Source organism: Orcinus orca, chromosome 4, assembly GCF_937001465.1.
Source record: "Orcinus orca chromosome 4, mOrcOrc1.1, whole genome shotgun sequence".
Classification (NCBI taxonomy): Eukaryota; Metazoa; Chordata; class Mammalia; order Artiodactyla; family Delphinidae; genus Orcinus; species Orcinus orca.
This window is the reverse complement of record NC_064562.1, coordinates 136,163,273-136,185,528: the sequence shown is the minus strand read 5'-3', so window position 1 is coordinate 136,185,528 and position 22,256 is coordinate 136,163,273. Positions and strand designations below refer to the sequence as shown.

At 39.5% G+C, this 22,256-nt stretch overlaps 2 protein-coding genes across 14 annotated transcripts in view; one reads left to right on the top strand and one right to left on the bottom strand.

Moving 5' to 3' along the window:
- Positions 1-8,834, top strand: part of NUDT6 (nudix hydrolase 6) — a 60,315-nt gene extending 51,481 nt beyond the window's left edge. For all 13 annotated transcript variants that reach the window (XM_033419386.2, XM_033419382.2, XM_033419379.2 and 10 more), the window contains one exon: positions 254-8,834. The gene's annotated coding sequence lies outside the window, so the exon portion shown is untranslated. The remainder of the gene's footprint in view (positions 1-253) is intronic.
- The window catches only part of FGF2 (fibroblast growth factor 2), a 58,194-nt gene that overhangs the window by 11,480 nt on the left and 24,458 nt on the right, over positions 1-22,256 (bottom strand). Inside the window, exon 2 of the mRNA XM_004265206.3 lies at positions 4,079-4,182. Coding sequence (XP_004265254.2) covers positions 4,079-4,182 — 104 coding nt within the window. The remainder of the gene's footprint in view (positions 1-4,078; positions 4,183-22,256) is intronic.

Below are 22,256 nucleotides of genomic sequence, written 5' to 3'. Positions count from 1 at the left end.
ATAAAATAAACAAGTCCTAGTGTATATATCACAAGGAACTATATTCAATATCTCGTATAACCTATAATGGAAAAGAATATGAAAAAAAAAATATATATATATATATTTAAAATTGAATCACTTTGCTCTACACCAGAAACTAACACAACATAGTAAATCAACTATACTTCAATTTAAAAAAAAAAAAATGTAATAAATAAGGTAGAGTAGCTTCTGTTTTCATCACTTTTGACAATTATTTTTATCATTACAGATGAATCTGTGTTCCAGCCTGTGTTCTCAAGATAAATAACCCCTCCAATGACTATCTTACAGGGCCACCATGATTACCAGATTACTGGATCTTCTAATCTCTTTAAGTGGAAAACCACAGGGTAACAATCTGAAGTCACAAGACAGACATAGCAAAGTCTAGAGCTTTAAAACCATTTTGACTAGTGCCAATTTGACTAGCGTTGTCCATAGTTGAGACAGAAGCAAATGTTGTATGTATTTACTTTCTTTCCTCCACCACCTTTACTGTCTGACAGTAGCCAAATCGACACTACTGCAGGAGACAAAGTGATGCACACTGTGTTTTGTTACATCCTGAGGTGAGAAGAGTAGGGTTATCCCCTCTTCTCTCTACAAGGTCAAGGTCATCCAAAATTACCCATTGATTCACTGTCCTGGAAATATTTTAAATGCTACTTCAGTAGATTCCCAAAGTATTACATCATCCCTTGAGATGACAACAGGCTGGTAGAAAAAAAAAAAAAAACAGTGGAAGAAGTGAAAGTTCCAAGTAGTCAGCCTTTCATAGCTATGTTTTTTTTGCCTAGGAAACCTCATCCATTTCCCCTGCTTTAGCCGCCGCATATATGCTTATGACGCCCAAACCTATATATCAACACAACACCTCTCCTCTAAACTCCAGACCCCCAACTCCAACTATGTAGTGAACATCTTCACCTGAATTTCTTAGGCACCTCAAACTAGATAAGACTAAATAAATGTGAACCTGTCTTACCTTTTCCCAGAACTTGCTCTTTTCCTCTTCCCCTTTCTCATCTACCTCCTCATCCAAACTAGAAACCTGGATGTCATCTTTGACTCTTTCCTCGACTCTACTCGTAACTCGGGTCAGCCTCAGTGCTCACACTTTACTCCATCCTCGTCATCCTGTCACTGCCAGGTTCTGATCATCACTTGCTTGGACTATTCCCATGGCCTTCTAACTGGCCTGTCTCCACCAGCCTTGGACCCCTCAAATCCGTCCTCTGCACTGCTGCCAGAGAGCTCTTTCTTGAATTCAAATCTCATGTGTCTCTTAAAACGCTTTATGGCTTCCCACTGCCGAGAGCAGCATGGTGCTATCAGGTACTTCAGCGGGCAGTTTACCTGCTTCTCCGGCCTCATCTTTTCCCCTCTACCTTCTGTTGCCTTTGCACCTTACACTCCAGCAGGAGTGAATTGTAATTCTGGAGAAACCCCTAGTAAGCCTTCCACATCCATGCCTGTGCCATGTCCTAGAATTATCTATATCCTGATCTCCATTCCTCTGTTCCCGAACTGCCTGATAAACTCCTTCCTCTACATTATGTCAAATCCTCTTGGTAGGTCATTTTTGCCAATCTAGACAAGTTTAATTGCTCCTTCCTTTATTTCTATGCATACATGCAGCATATAGAAGAACACACCGAAGCCACCCCTTACACATTATTACGAATACTTATTTACACTTCTGCCTCCCCAGATTGTCACTTATTAAAGGCACAGGCCATTTTGTATTCAGTTTTATAACCCTAATGCCTAGCATGGTATCTAGTATACTGTACACTCAAAAAATACTAGCTATTGAAGAGGATTCTAAAATTTATTCAGTTACATAAAAAGAGCACCACTACACTGAGACTTATTTATCCTACAAAATCAAAACTACCAAGAGGTATCACCTCACACCAGTCAGAATGACCATCATCAAAAAATCTTCAAACAATAAATGCTGGAGAGGGTGTGGAGAAAAGGGAACCCTCTTGCACTGTTGGTTGGAATGTAAATTGGTACAGCCACTATGGCGAACAGTATGGAGGTTCCTTAAGAAACAAAACAATAGAGCTACCATATGATCCAGCAATCCCACTCCTGGGTATATATCCGGAGAAAACGGTAATTTGAAAAGATACATGCACTGCAGTGTTCACTGCAGCACTATTTACAATAGCCATGACATGGAGGCAACCTAAATGACCAGCGACAGGAATGGGTAAAGAAGATGTAAATATATACACAATGGACTATTACTCAGCCATAAAAACGAATGAAATAATGCCATTTGCAACAACATGGATGGACACAGAAATTATATACTAAGTGAAGACAGAGAAAGACAAATATATGATATCACTTATATGTGGAATCTAAAAAAATGGTACAAATGAACTTATTTACAGAACAGAAATAGAGTCACAGATGTAAAACACAAACATAGTTATCGGGGGGAAAAGGGGAGGGATAAACTGGGACACTGAGGTTGACATATACACACTACTATGTATAAAATAGATAACTAATAAGGGCCTACTGTATAGCACAGGGAACTCAATACTCTGTAATGACCTATATGGGAAAAGAGTCTAAAAACGAGTGGATGTATGTATAACTGATTCACTTTGCTGTACAGCAGAAACTAGCACAACGTAAATCAACTACACGCCAATAAAAAATTAATTAAAAAGAAATCCAAAGATCTTCACTCAGAAAAAAATTCAAAAACTAAGCTCAAAACACCACAACTGCTCAGTACTATTAGATCCATTCTGTGGGGAAAGCTATAAAGTGCTATACAACTGGCTACTGGTATTGGTATTATGGCTGTGGTTTGTATATACACGCACTTTTAGGTACATGTCTTATCTACTCCCCCAATGAGACAGAAGTACAATCTGTGTCTTTCATACTCATCTGCTTCCCTGCGTCATTCCCCACACAGTGTCTGCTCAACAGACATACAATCCCGGTTGTAATAATAATGGTGAAGTTGACAAGGAGCCTGTATTAATGGAAAGAATACTAGCCAGCAGCAAGGACACTGGAGTAGTGTGATAAAAAGTAAAAAAAAAAGAGAAGTCCCTGCCCTTAATGAGCTTATATATAAATGAGAAGTAACATGAGGAAGTAACAATTTTGAGGACCTATTATGTATAAGACCCTGATTTTGGCACGATATAAATTATTCAGTCCACACAAAAACTCTGAGATACAATCATTATTGTCTCTATTTTATAGTACTCTAAATGGCAAGTGTTTCTATGTCATATTTGAAATAAGCTTAAAAACTCATACTCAAAATTTTATATGTCCATCCCAGTGATCTTCAGACAAATGCACAATATAAAGATTTTTTTTAAACTATAGTTTTAGGGACTTCCCTGGTGGTGTGGTGGTTAAGAATCCGCCTGCCAATGCAGGGGACACGGGTTTGAGCCCTGGTCCAGGAAGATCCCACATGCCGTGGAGCAACTAAGCCTGTGCATCACAACTACTGAGCCTGCGCTCTAGAGCCACAACTGCTGAGCCTGCGTGCCATAACTACTGAAGCCCGTGCTCCACAACAGGGAAGCCACCGCAATGAGAAGCCTGCACGTTGCAATGAAGAGTAGCCCCTGCTCGCCGCAACTAGAGCAAGCCTGTGCAGCAGCGAAGACCCAATGCGTCCAAAAGTAAATAAATAAATTTATTAAAAATATAATTAAAAAATAAGACTATAGTTTAATAGCTTTGCAGCAAAGGCAGTAAAATGCAGTGAATTAGAGTTCCTGCTCTAGAGTCAAGACTGCCTGGCATGCCCTCCTGGCGTGCCATCCAGGCTCTGCCTCATATGACCTGTGTTTTCTTGGTTACTTTATTACTCCCTCAGAACTTCAGTTTTTGCCTCTGTGAAATAGAGTATAATACTCTATTTTATAGGATGAATGTGAAGATTAAATGATATACCTGTAAAACCCTTAATAAAGATTTAATAATACCAATACTAGTAAATTCATAGCAATAAAAGCTAAATTTAAAAAAAAGTACAAAAAGAGAAAACATTACTTACAGAAGCCAGTAATCTTCCATCTTCCTTCATAGCAAGGTAACGGTTCGCACACACTCCTTTGATAGACACAACCCCTCTCTCTTCTGCTTGAAGTTGTAGTTTGACTATAAGTAATGGAGAAAAAATTACCTTTGTAGCATCATAGAAAAAAGAGGCATCTACACGTTTATACAACATGCAGGGTAAAGACAAGAGGCACTTGTGCATCCAGCCAAGGAGCTGGGGGACAGGGGCCAGATGTCAATTAAATTCTGTTAGAATGAGAGGCAGACCCACTAAAGTATGAATGCCTCTTGACTCCCTTCTTAATCCAGTGTCAGTGAGCGGATAAGAGTGACAGATGGAGAATTTTTTTCCCTTCATGTGTAATTAGCCTCCACTTGGCCCTGTTAACTACTTAGATTTTTTTTTAATGAACATATTTTAAGAGTACATAAATATATAAACTACTTATGAGAATTTCCACACTACTGCCTAACTTTAAACTCTTTAAAAGTTATTTTAACCAATTCTTCACAAATAAGATATAATTGCTCACCATTATCTTTTGGTTTGTATTTCCTTGAGTTTCCTCACCTTTTATTTCTAGCTTCCCCTTCAATACAATACCAAATGCATTTATCTTTCTTTATGGAGGGATTGTGATGTATAGATTTTTTTTTTTTGCAAATATCTATTGGGAAAACAAAATGTTTATGCTTAATTTGCTTATAGTGTGATGAAAGATTTTCAGAATGTAAGATCCTGAAGAGGATGACCTATGTGTTACACTACATTATCAATATTAAGCAGACTGTTGAAAAACAAAAAAATAGATATTACATGATGATGATAATGCCATAGGGACAAATAATCATCTAATTAATTCAGTTAAAATTAAGTTCAAAATTTGTTTTGCTATTCAGAAGCAGCATTCTCCTGCCTAGAACAGCATTCCCCAAAATGTATTTTGGCTAACAGAAATTACTTAAAAAACAGGTTCTGGGGCCAAGTAAATTTAGGAAATTCTTGGTTAAGTCAAGTTAACTCTTTATTGTCAAACTTCTCAGAACTTTGCCTCTCATAACCTGCATTATAAATCACCATAAGGGGATCAAGTACACAGTGTGTATAAAATGTGCTTGGGTCCCAGAACAAGTTTTTTCATAGGCTATTCTGTGGCCTATAAACGTATCTAGGACATTCTTGAGAGCAATAGAAAAAAGCAGTGAATATTCAAGATTTTAGAAATCAGAATAATATTATTTGGATAACATTAGAAACATTAAGTAAATTTAATTTTCCCAGGTGAACCCGGACAGCTAGGAAACATGGCACGAAAAGGCAATGTTTGAAAAATTCTGGAATTACTATTAACTTTGTTAGACATAATTATGTCATAGTAATTATGTTTTAAATTTTTTCCTATCAGGTAGAACAACATATGGGTAAAATGAGATATAACATCTGGGATTGGCTTTAAAATATTCCAGGAAAAAAATAAAATAAAATATTCCAGGAATCAGTATTTTTTTAATAAAATGGGTGGGATAAATAAAACAAGATTGATTAACCTATGTCAATAGTTATTAGAAGCATGGGAGTTCATTATTCTCATTACTTTATGAATGTTTGAGAATTTACATTTTTTATAAAAAGGTATTTGTTGGACATTTAATGTCTGATTCTCCTCTGTACCAGTCACTCCAGGTGAAATTCTTCTACAGAATCTTAAAAGACAGTACAAAGTAAAAGGAATATAATCAAGACATGAAAACTAAAGGGAAGGGAAGCCCAAGATTTATTTTTAACAAATATAAGCAAAATTAATGATTATGAATAAAAATCCTTGTATATAGCTCTAAAGTGATGTAGATAAGCCGTATTAATTATGAATGCATTTGCATCTCTTTTTAACTCATATGGTTGTATAAATGCTTCTGAGGCAAGACTGCATAGTCAATCACTATACTTTTTTCCCAGCACTTTATCAATAAACTATAGCCTAGCTCAAGCCCAGCATCTTATAAATGTGTATTACTGGTCATAAGGCAGATTATGGATATTAATGTGTGGTCAGTACCTGCAACTCAGTACCCAAAGTAAATGTCATCATTCACATATTCATTGGCCTTTCACAGATTTCTTGGGATTCCACATTAGGATACTGTCATTTGATAAGCCACTAAAAAGTAAACACTAATTGTAGATGCCTGAAAAGTGTTTCCATTAACATATAACTATAAAAATATAAACTTTAAGGGTTTCCCTGGTGGCGCAGTGGTTGGGAGTCCGCCTACCGATGCAGGGGACACAGGTTCGTGCCCCGGTCCGGGAAGATCCCACATGCCGCAGAGCGGCTGGGCCCTTGAGCCATGGCTGCTGAGCCTGCGCATCCGGAGCCTGTGCACCGCAACGGGAGAGGCCACAACGGTGAGAGGCCCGTGTATCGCCAAAAAAAAAAGTGTATATATATATATATATATACTTTAAAAGTAACCAGAGCCTGAAACCAATAAGAAGCTGGAAAATCCACAAAATCATAGATTTTCTTTAAAAACCCATCAGAGCTGAGATGCAAAGAGACCTAAGTAAACTAAATTTCACATACATATGATCCCTGCCCCCACCAAAAAGATGACCTGCTTCCATCTTTGACAGGAAGAAGACTAACCCTATCAAAATGGGGAGTGTAAAGAAACCAGCTGAACTTTTACAAACTTCTAAGTGCTGCTGATGTGAAGAACTGGATTTCTAAGGAGCCCTAATCAAACAGCAATTCCATACCCACCTGCCAGTTCTCTCCTACAGAGCTTGCACCTAGTGCACAACCATCACACACCAGAGGCAGAGGACAGAACAGAAGGGCTAAGAGATCCTTCTGAAGCACCTAAGGCTTTGCTGAGTGCAAAGCAGCAGTCCACTGACAGCTGGGAGTGGAACAGAGCTGAGAGAGAGCCCTTTGAGAATCACTGAGCCTTCACCAAATGAAAAGCAGGATGAAGAGAGATCTTCAAAGACAATGGTAGATTTCAAGAGCAAGGATAATCCTGACCTACCCAAACAGTTAATAGCTGGGCTATTTTTGTCTTAGACAAAATGGAATATGAAAAAGTACTCAACCCAAAAGAAGGCAGAAGAAGAGGAACAGAAGGACAAAGAACAGATGGGGAAATTAGAAAACAAATTCCAAGATGGCAGATTAAACCCAACACATCAATAATTGAACTAAATGTAAATGAACTAAACACTTAAAGGAAAAATTGTCAAGAAGTTAAAAGGCAAAACCCAACTATGTTGTCTACAAGGAAAGCACATTAAATACAAAGATACAGGCAAGTTGATAGTAATGTGGGAAAAAAATATAAAATGTATAACCCTAATTATAAGAATGCTAGTATGGCTATATTAATATCTGATGTGGACTTCAAGGCAAGTAGTATAACTAGAGATGAACAAAGTTATTTCATAATGATAAGAGGGTCAGATACCTCAAGAAAACATAATTGTAAACATGTAGCACATAATAATAGATAATGTGCTATAATAAATTGCCTGAAGCAAAAATTGACAGAAGAAATAGATCAGTAAGTATATGGAATATAAGAATAATGTTATCAGCCAACCTGACCTGACTTTTTTTTTTTTTTTTTTTGAGATCAGGTAGGTTTCATTTACCTGAAACTTTAGTCTCTTCTTAACATCAATGTCATTTGAAAACTATGCTAAAAAAAATTAACTCTGCCAGCATGGTAAGTGATCCTATGCTTATTTGCCTAGTGGACTTGTACTATTGGTACCCCTGGTACTTTTGTTTTTTAACAGTCTGAGACATAATTCATGTATGATACAATTCATTTAAAGTGTACATACAATTCAGTGGTTTTTAGTATATTCACAGAGTTGTGCAACCATCACCACAATCAATTTTAGAACATCTTCATCATCCCACACCTCCTATGGTTCACCTCCTATGTCCCCAATACCACTAATCCACTTCCTGTCTCTATAGATATGCCTACTCTGGATATTTCATAGAAATGGGATCATACAATATGTGGTCTTTTGTGACTGGCTTCTTTCACTTAGCATATTGTTTTCAAGGTTCATTCACATTATAGCCATGTATCAGTACTTCATTCTTTTTTATTGCCAAATAACATTGCATTGAATAGAGAGACCCCAGACATTTGGTTTGTTTCCAATTTTTGGCTATTATGAATAATGCTGCTATAAACATTCAAGTACAAGATTTTGTGTAGACATATGTTTTCATTTCTCTTGGGTATATACCAAGAAGTCAATATGGTAACTCTATGTTTAATCATTTGAGAAATTGTCAGACTTTTCCAAAGCAACCATTTCACATTCCCACTAGAAATTAAGGGTTCCAATTTCTCCACATCCAGGCCACATTTGTGATAATCCGTGGTGGTGTTTTTGTTTGTTTGTTTTTTCTATTATAGTCGTCCTAATTGGGTGTGAAGTGGTATCTCTTGGTTCTGATTTTCATTTTTCTGATGTTGAGTATCTTTTCATGTGTTTATTGGCTACTTGTATATCTACTTTAGAGAAATGTCTCTTCAGATCCTTGGCCCATTTTTTAGATTGTCTTTTTCTCATTGAGTTGTAAGAGTTCTTTATATGTTCTAGATACAAACCCTAATTAGATATCTGATTTGCAAATATCTTTTCCCATCCTGTGGCTTGTCTTTTCACTTCCTTGGTATTAATTATCCTTTGATGCATAAACATTTTTAATTTTCATGAAATCCAATTTATTGATTTTGTTTTTTCATTGCTTATGCATTTGGTGTCATATCTGAGAAACTACTGCCTAATCCAAGGTCATGAAGATTTACGCCTATGCTTTTCTCGTAAGAGTTTTAGTTTTACCTTTTCATTTAGGTTTTGATCCATTTTGAGTTAATTTTTGTATGTTGTATGAGGGTCCAACTTCATTGTTTTACATGCGGATGTGCCTAAATTGACACTTAAAGATCACTACACCCAAAATGTGCAGAATATATATATTTTCAAGGAATACTCCCAAGAATAAATTATATGCAGGCCATAAAACAAGTCTCAATATACTTAACAGGGTTAAAATCATACAGAGTGTAATATGAGAAATTAATAACAATAAGATATCTAGAAAATCCCACAAATATTTGGAAATTAAGCAATACATTTCCAAGCAAAACACATATCAAAGAAATCACAAGGGAAATTAGAAAATATTTCTAATTGTATGATAATAAAAACTCAACATGCTTAAAGGGAAAGGTACAGCTTTAAGTGTTTATATTGGAAAAACAAAAAATCATGAAAATCTCAGCTTTTACCTTAAGAACCAGAAGAGCAAATTAAGCCTAAAGTAATAGCAGAGGGAATACATACTATGTAAAAATTACACAGTGGAATATATATATATTAGTAGAAAATAATCCCAAAGAGCTAACAGTTATTTCAGCGTAATAAGAGGAAAATAATATTTTACTTTCATACACTTTTTGATATTTAAAATTTTTTTCTCAGTTGAACACATGTTACTTTTATAACAAGAACAATGTTAGCATTGTCAGAATTTTTAAATAATGTACAATAAAATGCCAAGTGTATGCCATATTAAACATGAAATAATTGCAGTCATGAGTTCCAAGAGGGAAATTTCTCAATTAAAAGCGATGTAAGAAATGTATCAATCAAAAGGAATGTGTAGGGCTTCCCTGGTGGCGCAGTAGTTAAGAATCCGCCTGCCGGGCTTCCCTGGTGGGGCAGTGGTTGAGAGTCTGCCTACCGATGCAGAGGACACGGGTTCGTGCCCCGGTGCGGGAAGATCCCACATGCCGCGGAGCGGCTGGGCCCGTGAGCCATGGCCGCTGAGCCTGCGCATCCGGAGCCGGTGCTCCGCAACGGGAGAGGCCACAACGGTGAGAGGCCCGCGTACTGCAAAATAAATAAATAAATAAATAAAATAAAAAGAAAAAACAAAAAAGAATCCGCCTGCCAATGCAGGGGACACAGGTTTGAGCCCTGATCCAGGAAGATCCCATATGCCGTGGAGCAACTAAGCCCGTGTGCCACAACTACTAAGCCTGCACTCTAGAGCCCATGAGCCACAACTACTGAGCCCGCGCTCTAGAGCCCATCAGCCACAATGACTGAGCCCATGTGCTGCAACTACTGAAGCCCGTGTGCCTAGAGCTCGTGCTCCACAAGAGAAGCCACCACAATGAGAAGCCCGTGCACCACAACGAAGAGTAGCCCCCGCTCGGCGCAACTAGAGAAAGCCCACGCACAGCAACAAAAACCCAACGCAGCCAAAAATAAACAAATTAAAAAATGTATTAAAAAAAGCAATGAGTAAACCTTGATGAAAGCAAACCAACTATAAAAATTACTGTAAGACCATAGGAGAAATTTTAACACTAACTGGATATTTTATACTTCTAAGGGAATTTTTTAATTTTTAGGCATGAGAATGGAACTGTAATTATTTTTAAAGGATCTTTTAGAGATACATATCAGTCTTTTGGAGATACATATCAATCATTTATGTATCTAATATGCACTAATACATACATATCACTTACATAATAATTTATGTAGTCATTTTTCAAATGCTTTGATGAAATGACATGATGTCTCACATATAGTTAAAACAATCCAGTAGTAGGGAAGGGGGTAAAGAGCTAAGGCAGGTATAGATGAAACAAGACTGCGATGATAACTACTGAAGCTAGGTGATGGGTACATGGGGTTCATTAAATTGGTTCTATTTTTTGTATATGTTTGAAACTTTCTCTAATAAAAAATTGGGGGGGGGGTATAAAAGAACAAAAAGTAACCAAGGCAGTTCATTGGGCAATTAATGTTAAATGTGGGTACCAACTTATTGAAGGGTATTGTCTTAGACCATTCAGGTTCCTATAACAAAAATACCATAGACTGGGTGACTTAAGCAACATTTATTTCTCACAGTTCTGGAGGCTAAGGAATCTAAGATCAAGATGGCATTAGATTCAGTGTCTGGTGAGAGCCCTTTTTCTGGTTCACAAACAGCTGTCTTCTCTCAGTGTCCTCACATAGCAGAAGGGGCTCTGTGGGGTCCCTTTTGTAGGGACACTGATCCCATTCATGAGGGCTCCACCCCCATGACATGACCACTTCCCAAAGGCCCTACATTTCCTAATACCATTCCATCAAGGGTTTGGATTTCCACACATTAATTTGGGGGGCGGGGGGGGGGACGACACAAACATTCAGTCCGTAACAGGTATGAAAACTGTGTTAATGTGCCAGAGACAGTCCTTGAGATACTTTTGGATTCTATACAGTGTGAAATCTCAGCCAGTACTCAAGGACACTGGACAGTCACTGTTTCATACTGGACTGGCTTCACAGGGAGGAAAGCTACAATAAAATAATCATACTTGAGATTTAGAAGACTCTTAATAAGCAAAGCCACTGGATCTTACGACCTAGAAAAGGCATAAACCAAAGACGTGTTTTGTTGGCTGGAGGAAGAGTGGGAAGAGGGTCTTCTTTAAAGGAGTGGTTTTAAATATCAGGCACTTCAAGATAGGGAATGAAAGGAATTCCATTAAATTTCCACATAACGAATACAATGTAAAATTTTCCGTACTTTTCAGGAAATGAAACAATATAATAGACAAGCTAGCAAAAATTTGTTCTTCTGAACCATAAAAATGATCTATTGCCTTCTGTGCCTAACCAGGGAAACTACTATCCTCAGCCTAGTTTCTGGAAATAGAAGATATTAATGTATACTTTTACATTTAGAATAAAGGTTAAAGCCTTGGTGTTCACCTTATATAAAACTAAACCCTATTTTAATACTTCAATCTAGCTGTTTATACACTTGAAAAGTGTCTGTCATAGCTATCCAAAAAGCAAAAAAAAAATTGGTTTTCTCCATAATATTGATAATATGAAACTTGCCACCTAAAAAGTGCTTAATAAATGACTATAAAATAGAACATTCCTTTTTGTAGTATAAATAAGTACCAATTCTCTTGCATGCAGTGCGCTAGACTGTGGAATTATAATCTACCCTGGAAAACCTTCTGTGGTCATTCCCTTTTCCCTTCTCCCCCCAGTTTAGGATAGGAGTCCTCTCCTCTATACTCCTTTATCCTGCTTCCTCTACTCGGAACAATTTTGTACCCTACTTGTCTGGCCCTCTTTGCTTGTGAGCTTCTTGAGGGCAGGGAACTATATCCATCTCTGTATCCTGTGAGTTAACACAGTGCCAGACACATAGAAGTCTCTTGTGAATGTCTGATGGATTGAAAGCATCTCACACGAGAAAAAGCAGCTAAAGGAACCATTGCAGCAATGTCCTTGGTGTCATACTGCAGCATTATACACGTGCTATGAGACTACGGAAAATGACATATCTATTATTAGAGGGAAAATCAGAGAATCTTTCTAGGCAAGATGAGGTTTGAGCTAAGTTTTGAAGGATATGTAGGAGATAACTTCATGAACAAGGTATAGGGTAGGGAGACTAGATAGAATGATATTCCAGGTAGAATGTCATTTCAGGACTGAGGCACGAAACAGCCTAAACAGCCAAGTCCAAGACAGCTAGAGCAATAGGCAAAATTCAGACTGAGAAACCCCACAGGTCGGGGACTTCCCTGGGGGTCCAGTGGTTAAGACTTTGCCTTCCAATGCAGGGGGTGTGGGTTCGACCCCTGGTTGGGGAGCTAAGATCCCACATGCCTCGAGGCCAAAAAAAAAAAACAAAACATAAAACAGAAGCAATAATGTAACAAATGCAATAAAGACTTTAAAAATGGTCCACATTAAAAAAAATCTTTAAAGAAACCCCACAGGTCAAATAATCCAATTTCCTCAACAATCAGTTACTAGGGAGAAAAAAAGATGGAAGGAGGACCTGAGACTAAAAAAGGCTTAAAACTGACATACTTTAAAAAGTAAACTAAAGCAGAATATTTAAGATGCCTATCAGTGTGATGAAACTATTAAGAAACGCAAAGAAGTAATTAAAGATCTATACACTTTTATTGGGGGGGCAGGGGACTGTGATTGGGACAGGGGACACACAGAGGGGCTTCTACGGTGACTGGCAAAGTTCTGTTTTCTGACCTGAGGGACGATTACAAAAATGTTCACCTAGTAATAACCCATTAAAGTACAAATTTGTTTTATGTGTTTTTCTGTATCTATGTTATATTTTACATTTTGAAAGTTTTTTAAATTAAAAAAAGAAGTCTACAATAAAAGACCTTTCTAAATTGGACGTTGAACACTGAGGTAGCCCCGGTCACTTCAGCACGCTGGAGACCACCCACTATATTCAGGTTTTGGATACACAGAAGTCAACAATTTTGATAAACATAGACTTCTGGTGGCTTTCTAATGTTGATATTAAATCCAGTAAGAGATGAACTTGGAAAAATACATAGTGTGTTATCCAAGTTTAAAATTCAACTTTTTTTTCTCTGCTGTAGCATAAAAACAAAAGCTGTAAACCACAAAATTGAAGAATCTCATCATTAGGCAAGATCTTAGGGGTCAATTGGTCCCATCACTATACAACTACATCTTAAATCCCATCTACAATATCCATGAGAAACAGTTGTCTAAGTTTTACTTGAAAATCTTTAGCAAAGGAGAATTTGCACAGTCTCTCTAAGATGATTTAGATATGTAAGCAAAGGAACAGAAACTCTGATCACAGTAAACTACTCAAATGTTCAAGCGCTCAGACCATTAATTAGCACTTGACACATTTAGTTAACAGAGTGTAACCAAAAAGCCGAACTAAACAATTTGCAACTCCTTTTTTGGAATTTCCTCCATGAATTTGTATCATTTTCTTTTGAATAGGCTCAAGGATGATAAATCTTTTTTTTTTTTTTTTTCTTTTTGCGGTACGCAGGCCTCTCACTGTTGTGGCCTCTCCCGCTGCAGAGCACAGGTTCCAGACGCGCAGGCTCAGCAGCCATGGCTCACGGGCCCAGCCACTCCGCGGCATGTGGGATCTTCCCGGACCGGGGCACGAACCCGTGTCCCCTGCATCGGCAGGCGGACTCTCAACCACTGCGCCACCAGGGAAGCCCAAGGATGATAAATCTTAAAATCACGAATACTAATTTGTTAGAGCAGTAAAGGACTTCAGAGATCATCCAGTGCACCCTCCTCGGTTCTAAATAAAGAAGCTGACATGTAGAGAGGTCTGTCCCCGGTGAAAGAATATGGTTTTGGGAAATAGACAAGCCAGTGTTTCTGAGAACAGTGAATACATTCATTCATTCATTCATGAACATTTACTAGTAACAGGTATGTGCCAGGTACTGTGCTAAGCAATAGGAAGCATAAAGGAAACTACAACATCAGTCTTTGACCTTGAACATACAATACTGTCGAGGAGAAGAGGGATGGTACACAGATAACTAGATGAGCTCCATAATGTCAGTGCCATGAGAGAAATTCACACAAGCTATCCAAGAACGCTCAGAAGGTACACCTAACCCAGCCTGGGAGATGAAAGGTTTCCTGGAAGCAGTGACAACTGAATGGAGACTACAGGAATTAGCAGAGTTAGTCAGGAAAAGAGAGAGTAGGAACAACAACAACAAAAGCATCCTGACGTAACTTGCAAAGGAGAAAGGGACAGAAAGCACAGCACAGCCAAGGAATGTCAGGTACATGGGTGTGGCCAGCACAGAGTGAGGGGGTGGTGTGTACTGTGTGAGAGGGCATCGCGGGACAGGATGAGGCTGGAGAGGCCAGAGGCTCTGAAGACTATGTTAAGGAGTTTGACAGTATAAAAAAAGAAGAAAGAATGCGAGCTTTGCATGAAATAGGATGGAGAGAAGTGGATAAATATGTGAGACTTGAAGGAAAAAGAATTAAAAGTTAATGAAGGGAGACAGTGGAGGTAAGAAGGAGGCAGGGAAGGAAGAAGGAAGGAAAGAATGGTTTCTCTCTGAGCCACAGGTTTCTCTGCCTTGGATATTTGGGAGATTGTTGAGATGGGAAATACAGGAGGAGGGACGAGTTGCCAAGAGAAGATAATCAGATAAGTTCCCTTAAGACATATTGACAGTCTGTGGAAAATCCAGACAGAGATATCCAGAAGAGAGTCAGCTATATGAATCTGGAGCTCAAAAAAAGAAATCTATGCTGGAAATAAAGATTTGGTAATCATAGCAAACAGTGGCTACCTTGGACACACAGGCTGCTGCAAACCCACACAGGGAGATACAAAATGAGATCCAGAACAGTGTGTAACAGGCATGAAGTAAAGGGCAAAGGACGGAATCCTGCGACACACCAACATTGCAGGAGTAGAGGGTGTAGAGCCAGCAGAGCCTGGAAAAGAGTGGTCAGTCAAGCCAGCTCACGAGGGTAAGCACTGTGCACACACCTACACCCCCCCCACACCTACACCCCCCACACCTACACCACACACACCCCTACACCACACACACCCCTACACCACACATGCGCACACACCTACACCACACACACACACGCACGCACCTACACCACACGTGCACACACACCTACACCACACGCGCACACACCTACACCACACACCACACACACGCACGCACCTACACCACATACACACCTACACCCCACCCACCTACACCACACACGCGCACACACATGCACCTACACCACACACACGCACACACACGCACCTACACCCCCCACACATGCACACACCTACACCACACACACACCTACACACATGCACACACGCCTACACCACACACACACCTACACCCACACACACACCAACACCACACACACCAACACCACACACACCACCACACACACCTACACCACACGCGCACACACACCTACACCCCACACATGCACACACCTACACCCCCCACACCTACACCAACACCACACACACCTACACCACACACGTGCACACACCTACACCACACACGTGCACACACCTACACCACACGCACGCACCTACACCACACACACCTACACACACACGCACTACACACACCTACATGCAAACCTACAGCACACACACGCACACATGCACACCTACACCACACACACCTACACCACACACCTACACCATACACGCACACTACACCTACACCCCACACACGCGTACACACACGTGCACACACCCGTACACCACACACACATGCGTGCACCCGTGCACCGCACACACACCTACACCCCACATGTGCACACACACCTACACCACACGTGCACACACCTACTCCTACACCACACACACGCGTGCACACACACACCTACACCCCCCACACACATGCACGCACACCTATACCACACACACGCACATCTACACCACACGCACAGATTTGGAAACTAAGGGACAAAACTTATTCTTTGTGGGTGGTACAATTTTCTGCATTAAAATTAAGAGACTAGATGCAAGGATTGGATACTGGAGCAAAAAAAGGATGTCAGTGGAAAAAGTGGTGAAATCTAAATAAAGTCTGTAGTTTAGTTAACAGTAATGTATCAGTATTGGTTTTTTGTTTTTTTTTTTTTTTTACTTTTGACAAAAGTGCCACAGTTATGCAAGAAGTTAACCTTAGGGAAAGCAGGGTGAAGGGTATAGAGGAACTCTATAAAATCTTTGCAACTCTTCTATAAATCTACAATTTTTCCTGAACAAAAAGTTTTTTGAAAGTCAAAATGAAGTACTGAAAATACTCCAGCAAGGTTGCTTGATACAAGTATAAAAATCAGTTGAGTTTCTGTTACCCACAACAAACTTTTAGAACACACAGTTGTTTTTTTTAAAAAAGATACCGTTTGAGACAATAACTAAAGGTACCAAGGACTTGTATGGAGAAAGTTATAAAAGTTTATTGAAAGTCATTCTGAAAAGACTTAAAAGGGGAGCTATGTATGCTTACCAATGGGAAGACTCAATCTAGACAGTCACTTCTCCCCCCATGTAGTCTATACATTTAATGAACCCCCCAAGAGTAGCCAGAAGTAGAAAACCAGGGGAGAGTAAAAACCAACTGAAGACAGAATCTCAAGTGGGACCTTTAAAAAGACCTTCAATGTCAAATGGTACAAAAGTCAGGTAATATAGGACTGAAAAGTAATCACTGGATTAACCACAGGAAGAATTTGAGAACAGTTAATGCAAACAACTTCTTCAAGAATTCTGACTGAAATAAACCACAGAAATTAAATTGTAGTACTCAGAAAAAATAACATGGTGTCAAATGCACACATTTTGGACAAATTGAACAAATTGCAGACAGAATTGGACTCATCAGGCTTCACCACTTACTAGCTGAGCTTACCTCTTCACCTGCACAATGGAAAATAATTGCTATTGCACAAGGCTATAGTGAAAATTAGATATTAGATCTCTCTCTCTGCATATGTAAAAGTTTTAGTATAGCCTTGTAATCATCTATGTAACCATCATAGATGTTGGCCTCCTACTCTACACCTGCTTCTTCCTATTGCTTTGTTTTGAGATTCAAGGATTCTATGATGTGGTAGGAAACCTTATACTTGATCTAGGACATGAGGATATCTAGAAAAGGGCAAGTATGATCTACAAAATGCAGAGGCATCTTTCAGTAATGTCATTTATGCTGTACATAATGTCGTACCCTACTGAGGCTGACTCTACCTATGGCAAATAAATTTATAGTTTCACTATTCTCAAGGGAAGTAAACTAAATGGTACTTACTGCAAAGAAGACACAGACCTTATACAATTTCTCAATCTATTATCCTGTGTTTATTATTCCTTCATTCGACAAAGTGGTATCAGTTGCCTCATGTGTCAGGAACTGGTCTAGGAGCCAGAAATACAACAGTAGCCAAGATCTACAGTCTGTGCCCTCGTGGAGCTTACATTCTGGTGGCAACTACATGGTGTTTCTTTAGTTGGGCCAGCATTAATGTTATTTCTCATTTAAATAATTTTAAGCTTAAGCAAAGTGAAACTCTTAATTCAGTACACAAAAATAATCGGAGAGAAGTTGCCTAATACTATATTACAAAGTTCACTATATGGATCGACCGCTGACAAGCACTTATATTCCTGACATCCTGTTCTGAGAACACTGTACACATTTTAATTTCTTACTTACCATTCAAAACAAACATATTAATTTAAAACTTGGTGGTACAGTGTGTTAGCTTTCCAATATAATTACGTTTTGGAGTCAAAAAGTCACTGAGTCAGGTTCAGTAGTCTCCTTGGAACAGAAATTACTGAGTAACTGATAACTAAATTCCAAGGCATAACCCATTGGTTTATTTTCTTCTGTCAGGAATCATCCAATTTAATGCTGAAGACCAAGCACTGAAAACTTTTTAATGCAGATAACTGACAAAGGAGTGTATGTAACAAAAGCAACGCATTTGCTAAAAATGAAAAACGTTAAATCTCCATATATATGTGGAATACCAGAGGTAATAATCAGATTACAAAGATCAGAAACCTAACTTTATTTATTTCCTTTTTTGTTTGTCTAATTTGACTAACGAGCTTCACGCTGACTCTCTCCTTAAACTTTCTTTTTTTTTGCGGTACGCGGGCCTCTCACTGTTGTGGTCTCTCCCGTTGCGGAGCACAGGCTCCGGACGCGCAGGCTCAGCGGCCATGGCTCATGGGCCCAGCTGCTCCGCAGCATGTGGGATCTTCCCGGACCGGGGCACGAACCCATGTCCCCTGCATCGGCAGGCGGACTCTCAACCACTGCGCCACCAGGTAAGCCCCTAAACTTTCTTTTTTTATCATTTCCTTTTGCATATCATCCCAGAAACCAAAAACCACACATTCCATTCTTCTCACAACTCAACTGGCTGGTTAAAGTTTATAGATAAGAATATTAGACACACACACACAGTTCTACAAATTCTTAGCAACTCCTCAGTTTGCAAAGAAGGTTAAAGTTAGACATAATATGAAAGAAAGAAAAATAGGAAGGAAGAAAGGAAGGGAGGACCTTAGAAATCCATGAATTCTTTCATTACTACTCAATCAGGACATGGCTTTATGAGTCCATTAAATCTTTCTCTGTATCAAGCCTTATATCCACAAAGTAGAAACTGTTTTCATTGTGGGACTTAAGACTACCAATGTTGACAAAATATTTAAAACAGTTTACATAAAAGTAAGTGTAATAGGGGCTTCCCTGGTGGCGCAGTGGTTAAGAATCCGCCCGCCAATGCAGGGGACGTGGGTTCGAGCCCTGTTCCGGGAAGATCTCACATGCCACGGAGCAACTAAGCCACAACTATGGAGCCTGCGCTCAAGAGGCCATGAGTCACAACTACTGAAGCCCGCGCGCCTAGAGCCCGTGCTCCACAACAAGAGAGAAGAGTAGCCCCAGCTCACTGCAACTAGAGAAAGCCTGCGCTTAGCAACGAAGACCCAACGCAGACAAATAAAAATTTTTTTAAAAGTGTAACATAATATGTCTGAAATACCAAATTTCTCGCCAGTTACATCTAAGCCATATCATTTAATTTCTGCAATAAAATTTTTTTTAAATGTACAGTTGATTTATGCCAAAGACAGGGCTGTTACAAGCAATTCCAATCCATAAAAACCTGCAGAAGGGCTTCCCTGGTGGCGCAGTGGTTGAGAGTCCGCCTGCTGATGCAGGGGACACGGGTTCGTGCCCTGGTCCGGGAAGATCCCCCATGCCGCGGAGCGGCTGGGCCCGTGAGCCATGGCCGCTGAGCCTGCGCATCCGGAGCCTGTGCTCCGCAACTGGAGAGGCCACAACAGTGAGAGGCCCGCGTACCGCAAAAAAAAAAAAAAAAAAAAGCCTGCAGAAATCAATTTTCTCCAATATCTCCTCTACTGGATCTCATACTTCATGTCCTAAAGTGGAAGCGTTTGAGGTAGCTGAGCTACCTCAAGAGCAAGTGTAACACAGGCCCGAACAGCTGTAGACATTAGACGATTCCTGATTCTTCTAATAACACAATGGCAATGGCTTTTACTTTGAAAGTGGCATCAAATAATGAAGTCATACTGATAGCAAGAAAGAGGGAAAGACTATCTGGCACCTTGTGGCATTCCAGAAGCTCAAAGTGCAATACAGGGTTAACGCAGAGCTGCACAGCAGCAGAGAGAACTTCAAATATGGAGAGAAAAGGAAAGAGTTCAAAGTCTCAACACCCATCAGTAAACAATCACAACAGGTTGACAGGTGGAGAAAATAGAATACCTCCTCTCACCCTTTCCACAGCTACCAGGGACCCCAGACAATATCTGACTATTGTAGTGTCAGGGAGAGTGCAGAAATGCCTCCCACCCAGGTCATTTCTTGGCCTGCTTTGAAGCGGTGTGTAATTCAGGAGGGAAAATTCCGTCAACCTTTGGCAGGGGCATTTTCTGGCAATGGCTGCAGTAGCGACATCTTAGTGAGCTGGATTTCAGGACCAGACGCTGTCTCCTGGCATAGAACCCCAAGTCAACTCTGAGGGCACACAGGTATAAACAAGTACCAGCTCCCACCTACAAAAAGTCCTCAGCCCTACATAAGTGTTAAAGGCTATTTTCTTCCCAGAGACCAGCTGTGGGAGAAATGGTTCTAAAAATAAGGGGGTCACAAAATTACAGAAAGGGAGAATAGATTGGCAGTTGCCAGAGGTGGGATTGGGGGAATGAGTGCGGCTATAAAAGGGCAACCTGAGGAATCCTTGTGATGATGGAAGTGTTCTGTGTCTTGGCTGTGTCGACGTCAATATCCTGGTGTGATACTGTAAAAGGTACTGCAAGATGTTACAATTGGGGAAAACTGGGCAAAGGGGACATCGAATCTCTATGACTTCTTATAACTGTATGTGAATCTAAAATTACCTCAAAAATTTTTTTAACTAATTTTAAAAATATCAACCAACTAGTTCAAAATCTCATCTAGTTTAATAGTCAATATTTGAAATATATGCTTTAAGATACAAAGAATTATTTAAGAGAGAAAAAATGCCAAGTAATGTAAAGAAGATAGACTCCTCTAGATATTATTTTTACTCTAAGTTCCGTTTCCATGGCAGAATAGAAATGGACGTAATTGAGAACCCACAGGTGGAACAGCCCATAGACCAAATAATTTGCCTCCAATGTATGCAGGTTTTTCCATTCTACAACTTGTTCACTCACTATGAGTGCAGTCCTATCTGGGCCCATGGAATAAAACACGATACAACACAGTACAAAGATCTGATGCAAAGTTTCAGTTAACACTCCATTTTTATGATTTTACTCTAATAGTCATGGGGAAAATATGAAATGATTCTAAGATGAATCACTGTTTGAAAATTCTTTTTTTTTTTGATCGCTTATTCTACTTATCAGATTCTCAATTATTCAGAGGCTCACTACATGGTCTATGGGCTATTGTGCCACCATGGGTTCTCAATTTCTTCCATTCTCTATTCATAGCCTCTGAATACTCCCATTAGATGGTGAGGGAACAGCAGGCAGAGGAAAGAAGGATGAAGTTCAAATACCACTTTTGCTACCTGTTTGTGGCCATATTAAAAAGTTAGGCGGTGGAAGGAGGTTATGTAAAGGTTATATAAAGACAAGACAGAAAGATTCTGTATGCCTCAGATAGCTGAATGTTATAGAGCATTACATTTTTAATCAGTAAAAGAACGCTGAGAACTGCTCTGGTGACCCCAGAACATGTGGTCACTTCCCATTTCTTCACATTTCCTATAATGTTACTGAATAAACAGGATGTGCACCGGCTCCTGGGGCCGGCATCTGTGCTACTTTATGAGAAGACGTCTTCCAGCAGAGGCCTTCCGAAGCTGGAGGTGGAAGCACCAGGTTTCAGAATTGCTGCTCTGTTGTCTGAGGAGACCAGCGGCAGACAGGCCCCTGAGGAAGTCAACAGCCTAATATGGACCAAATTGTTCAAAGTCAGACACATCTTCAGTCAGGGGCAGCCCCTGCTATAGGCTGAAAACTATTTTCACTGAAAAATAACAGCTGATGTTTCTAAATTTTAGTTCTATAATATAAATCAATTCTTGAAAAATCCTTATCAACTCCTTTGGTTTGTCTCAGAGTGAAGAGTTGAGCATTCAAGGAGCACTGCAAATACTTGTACTAAAAGCAGGGTAGCAAACTCAAAGGCCTACAGGGACCATGTGAGTAACAGACAAGAGAGAAGCACCTTGCTGGTAAGGTTAG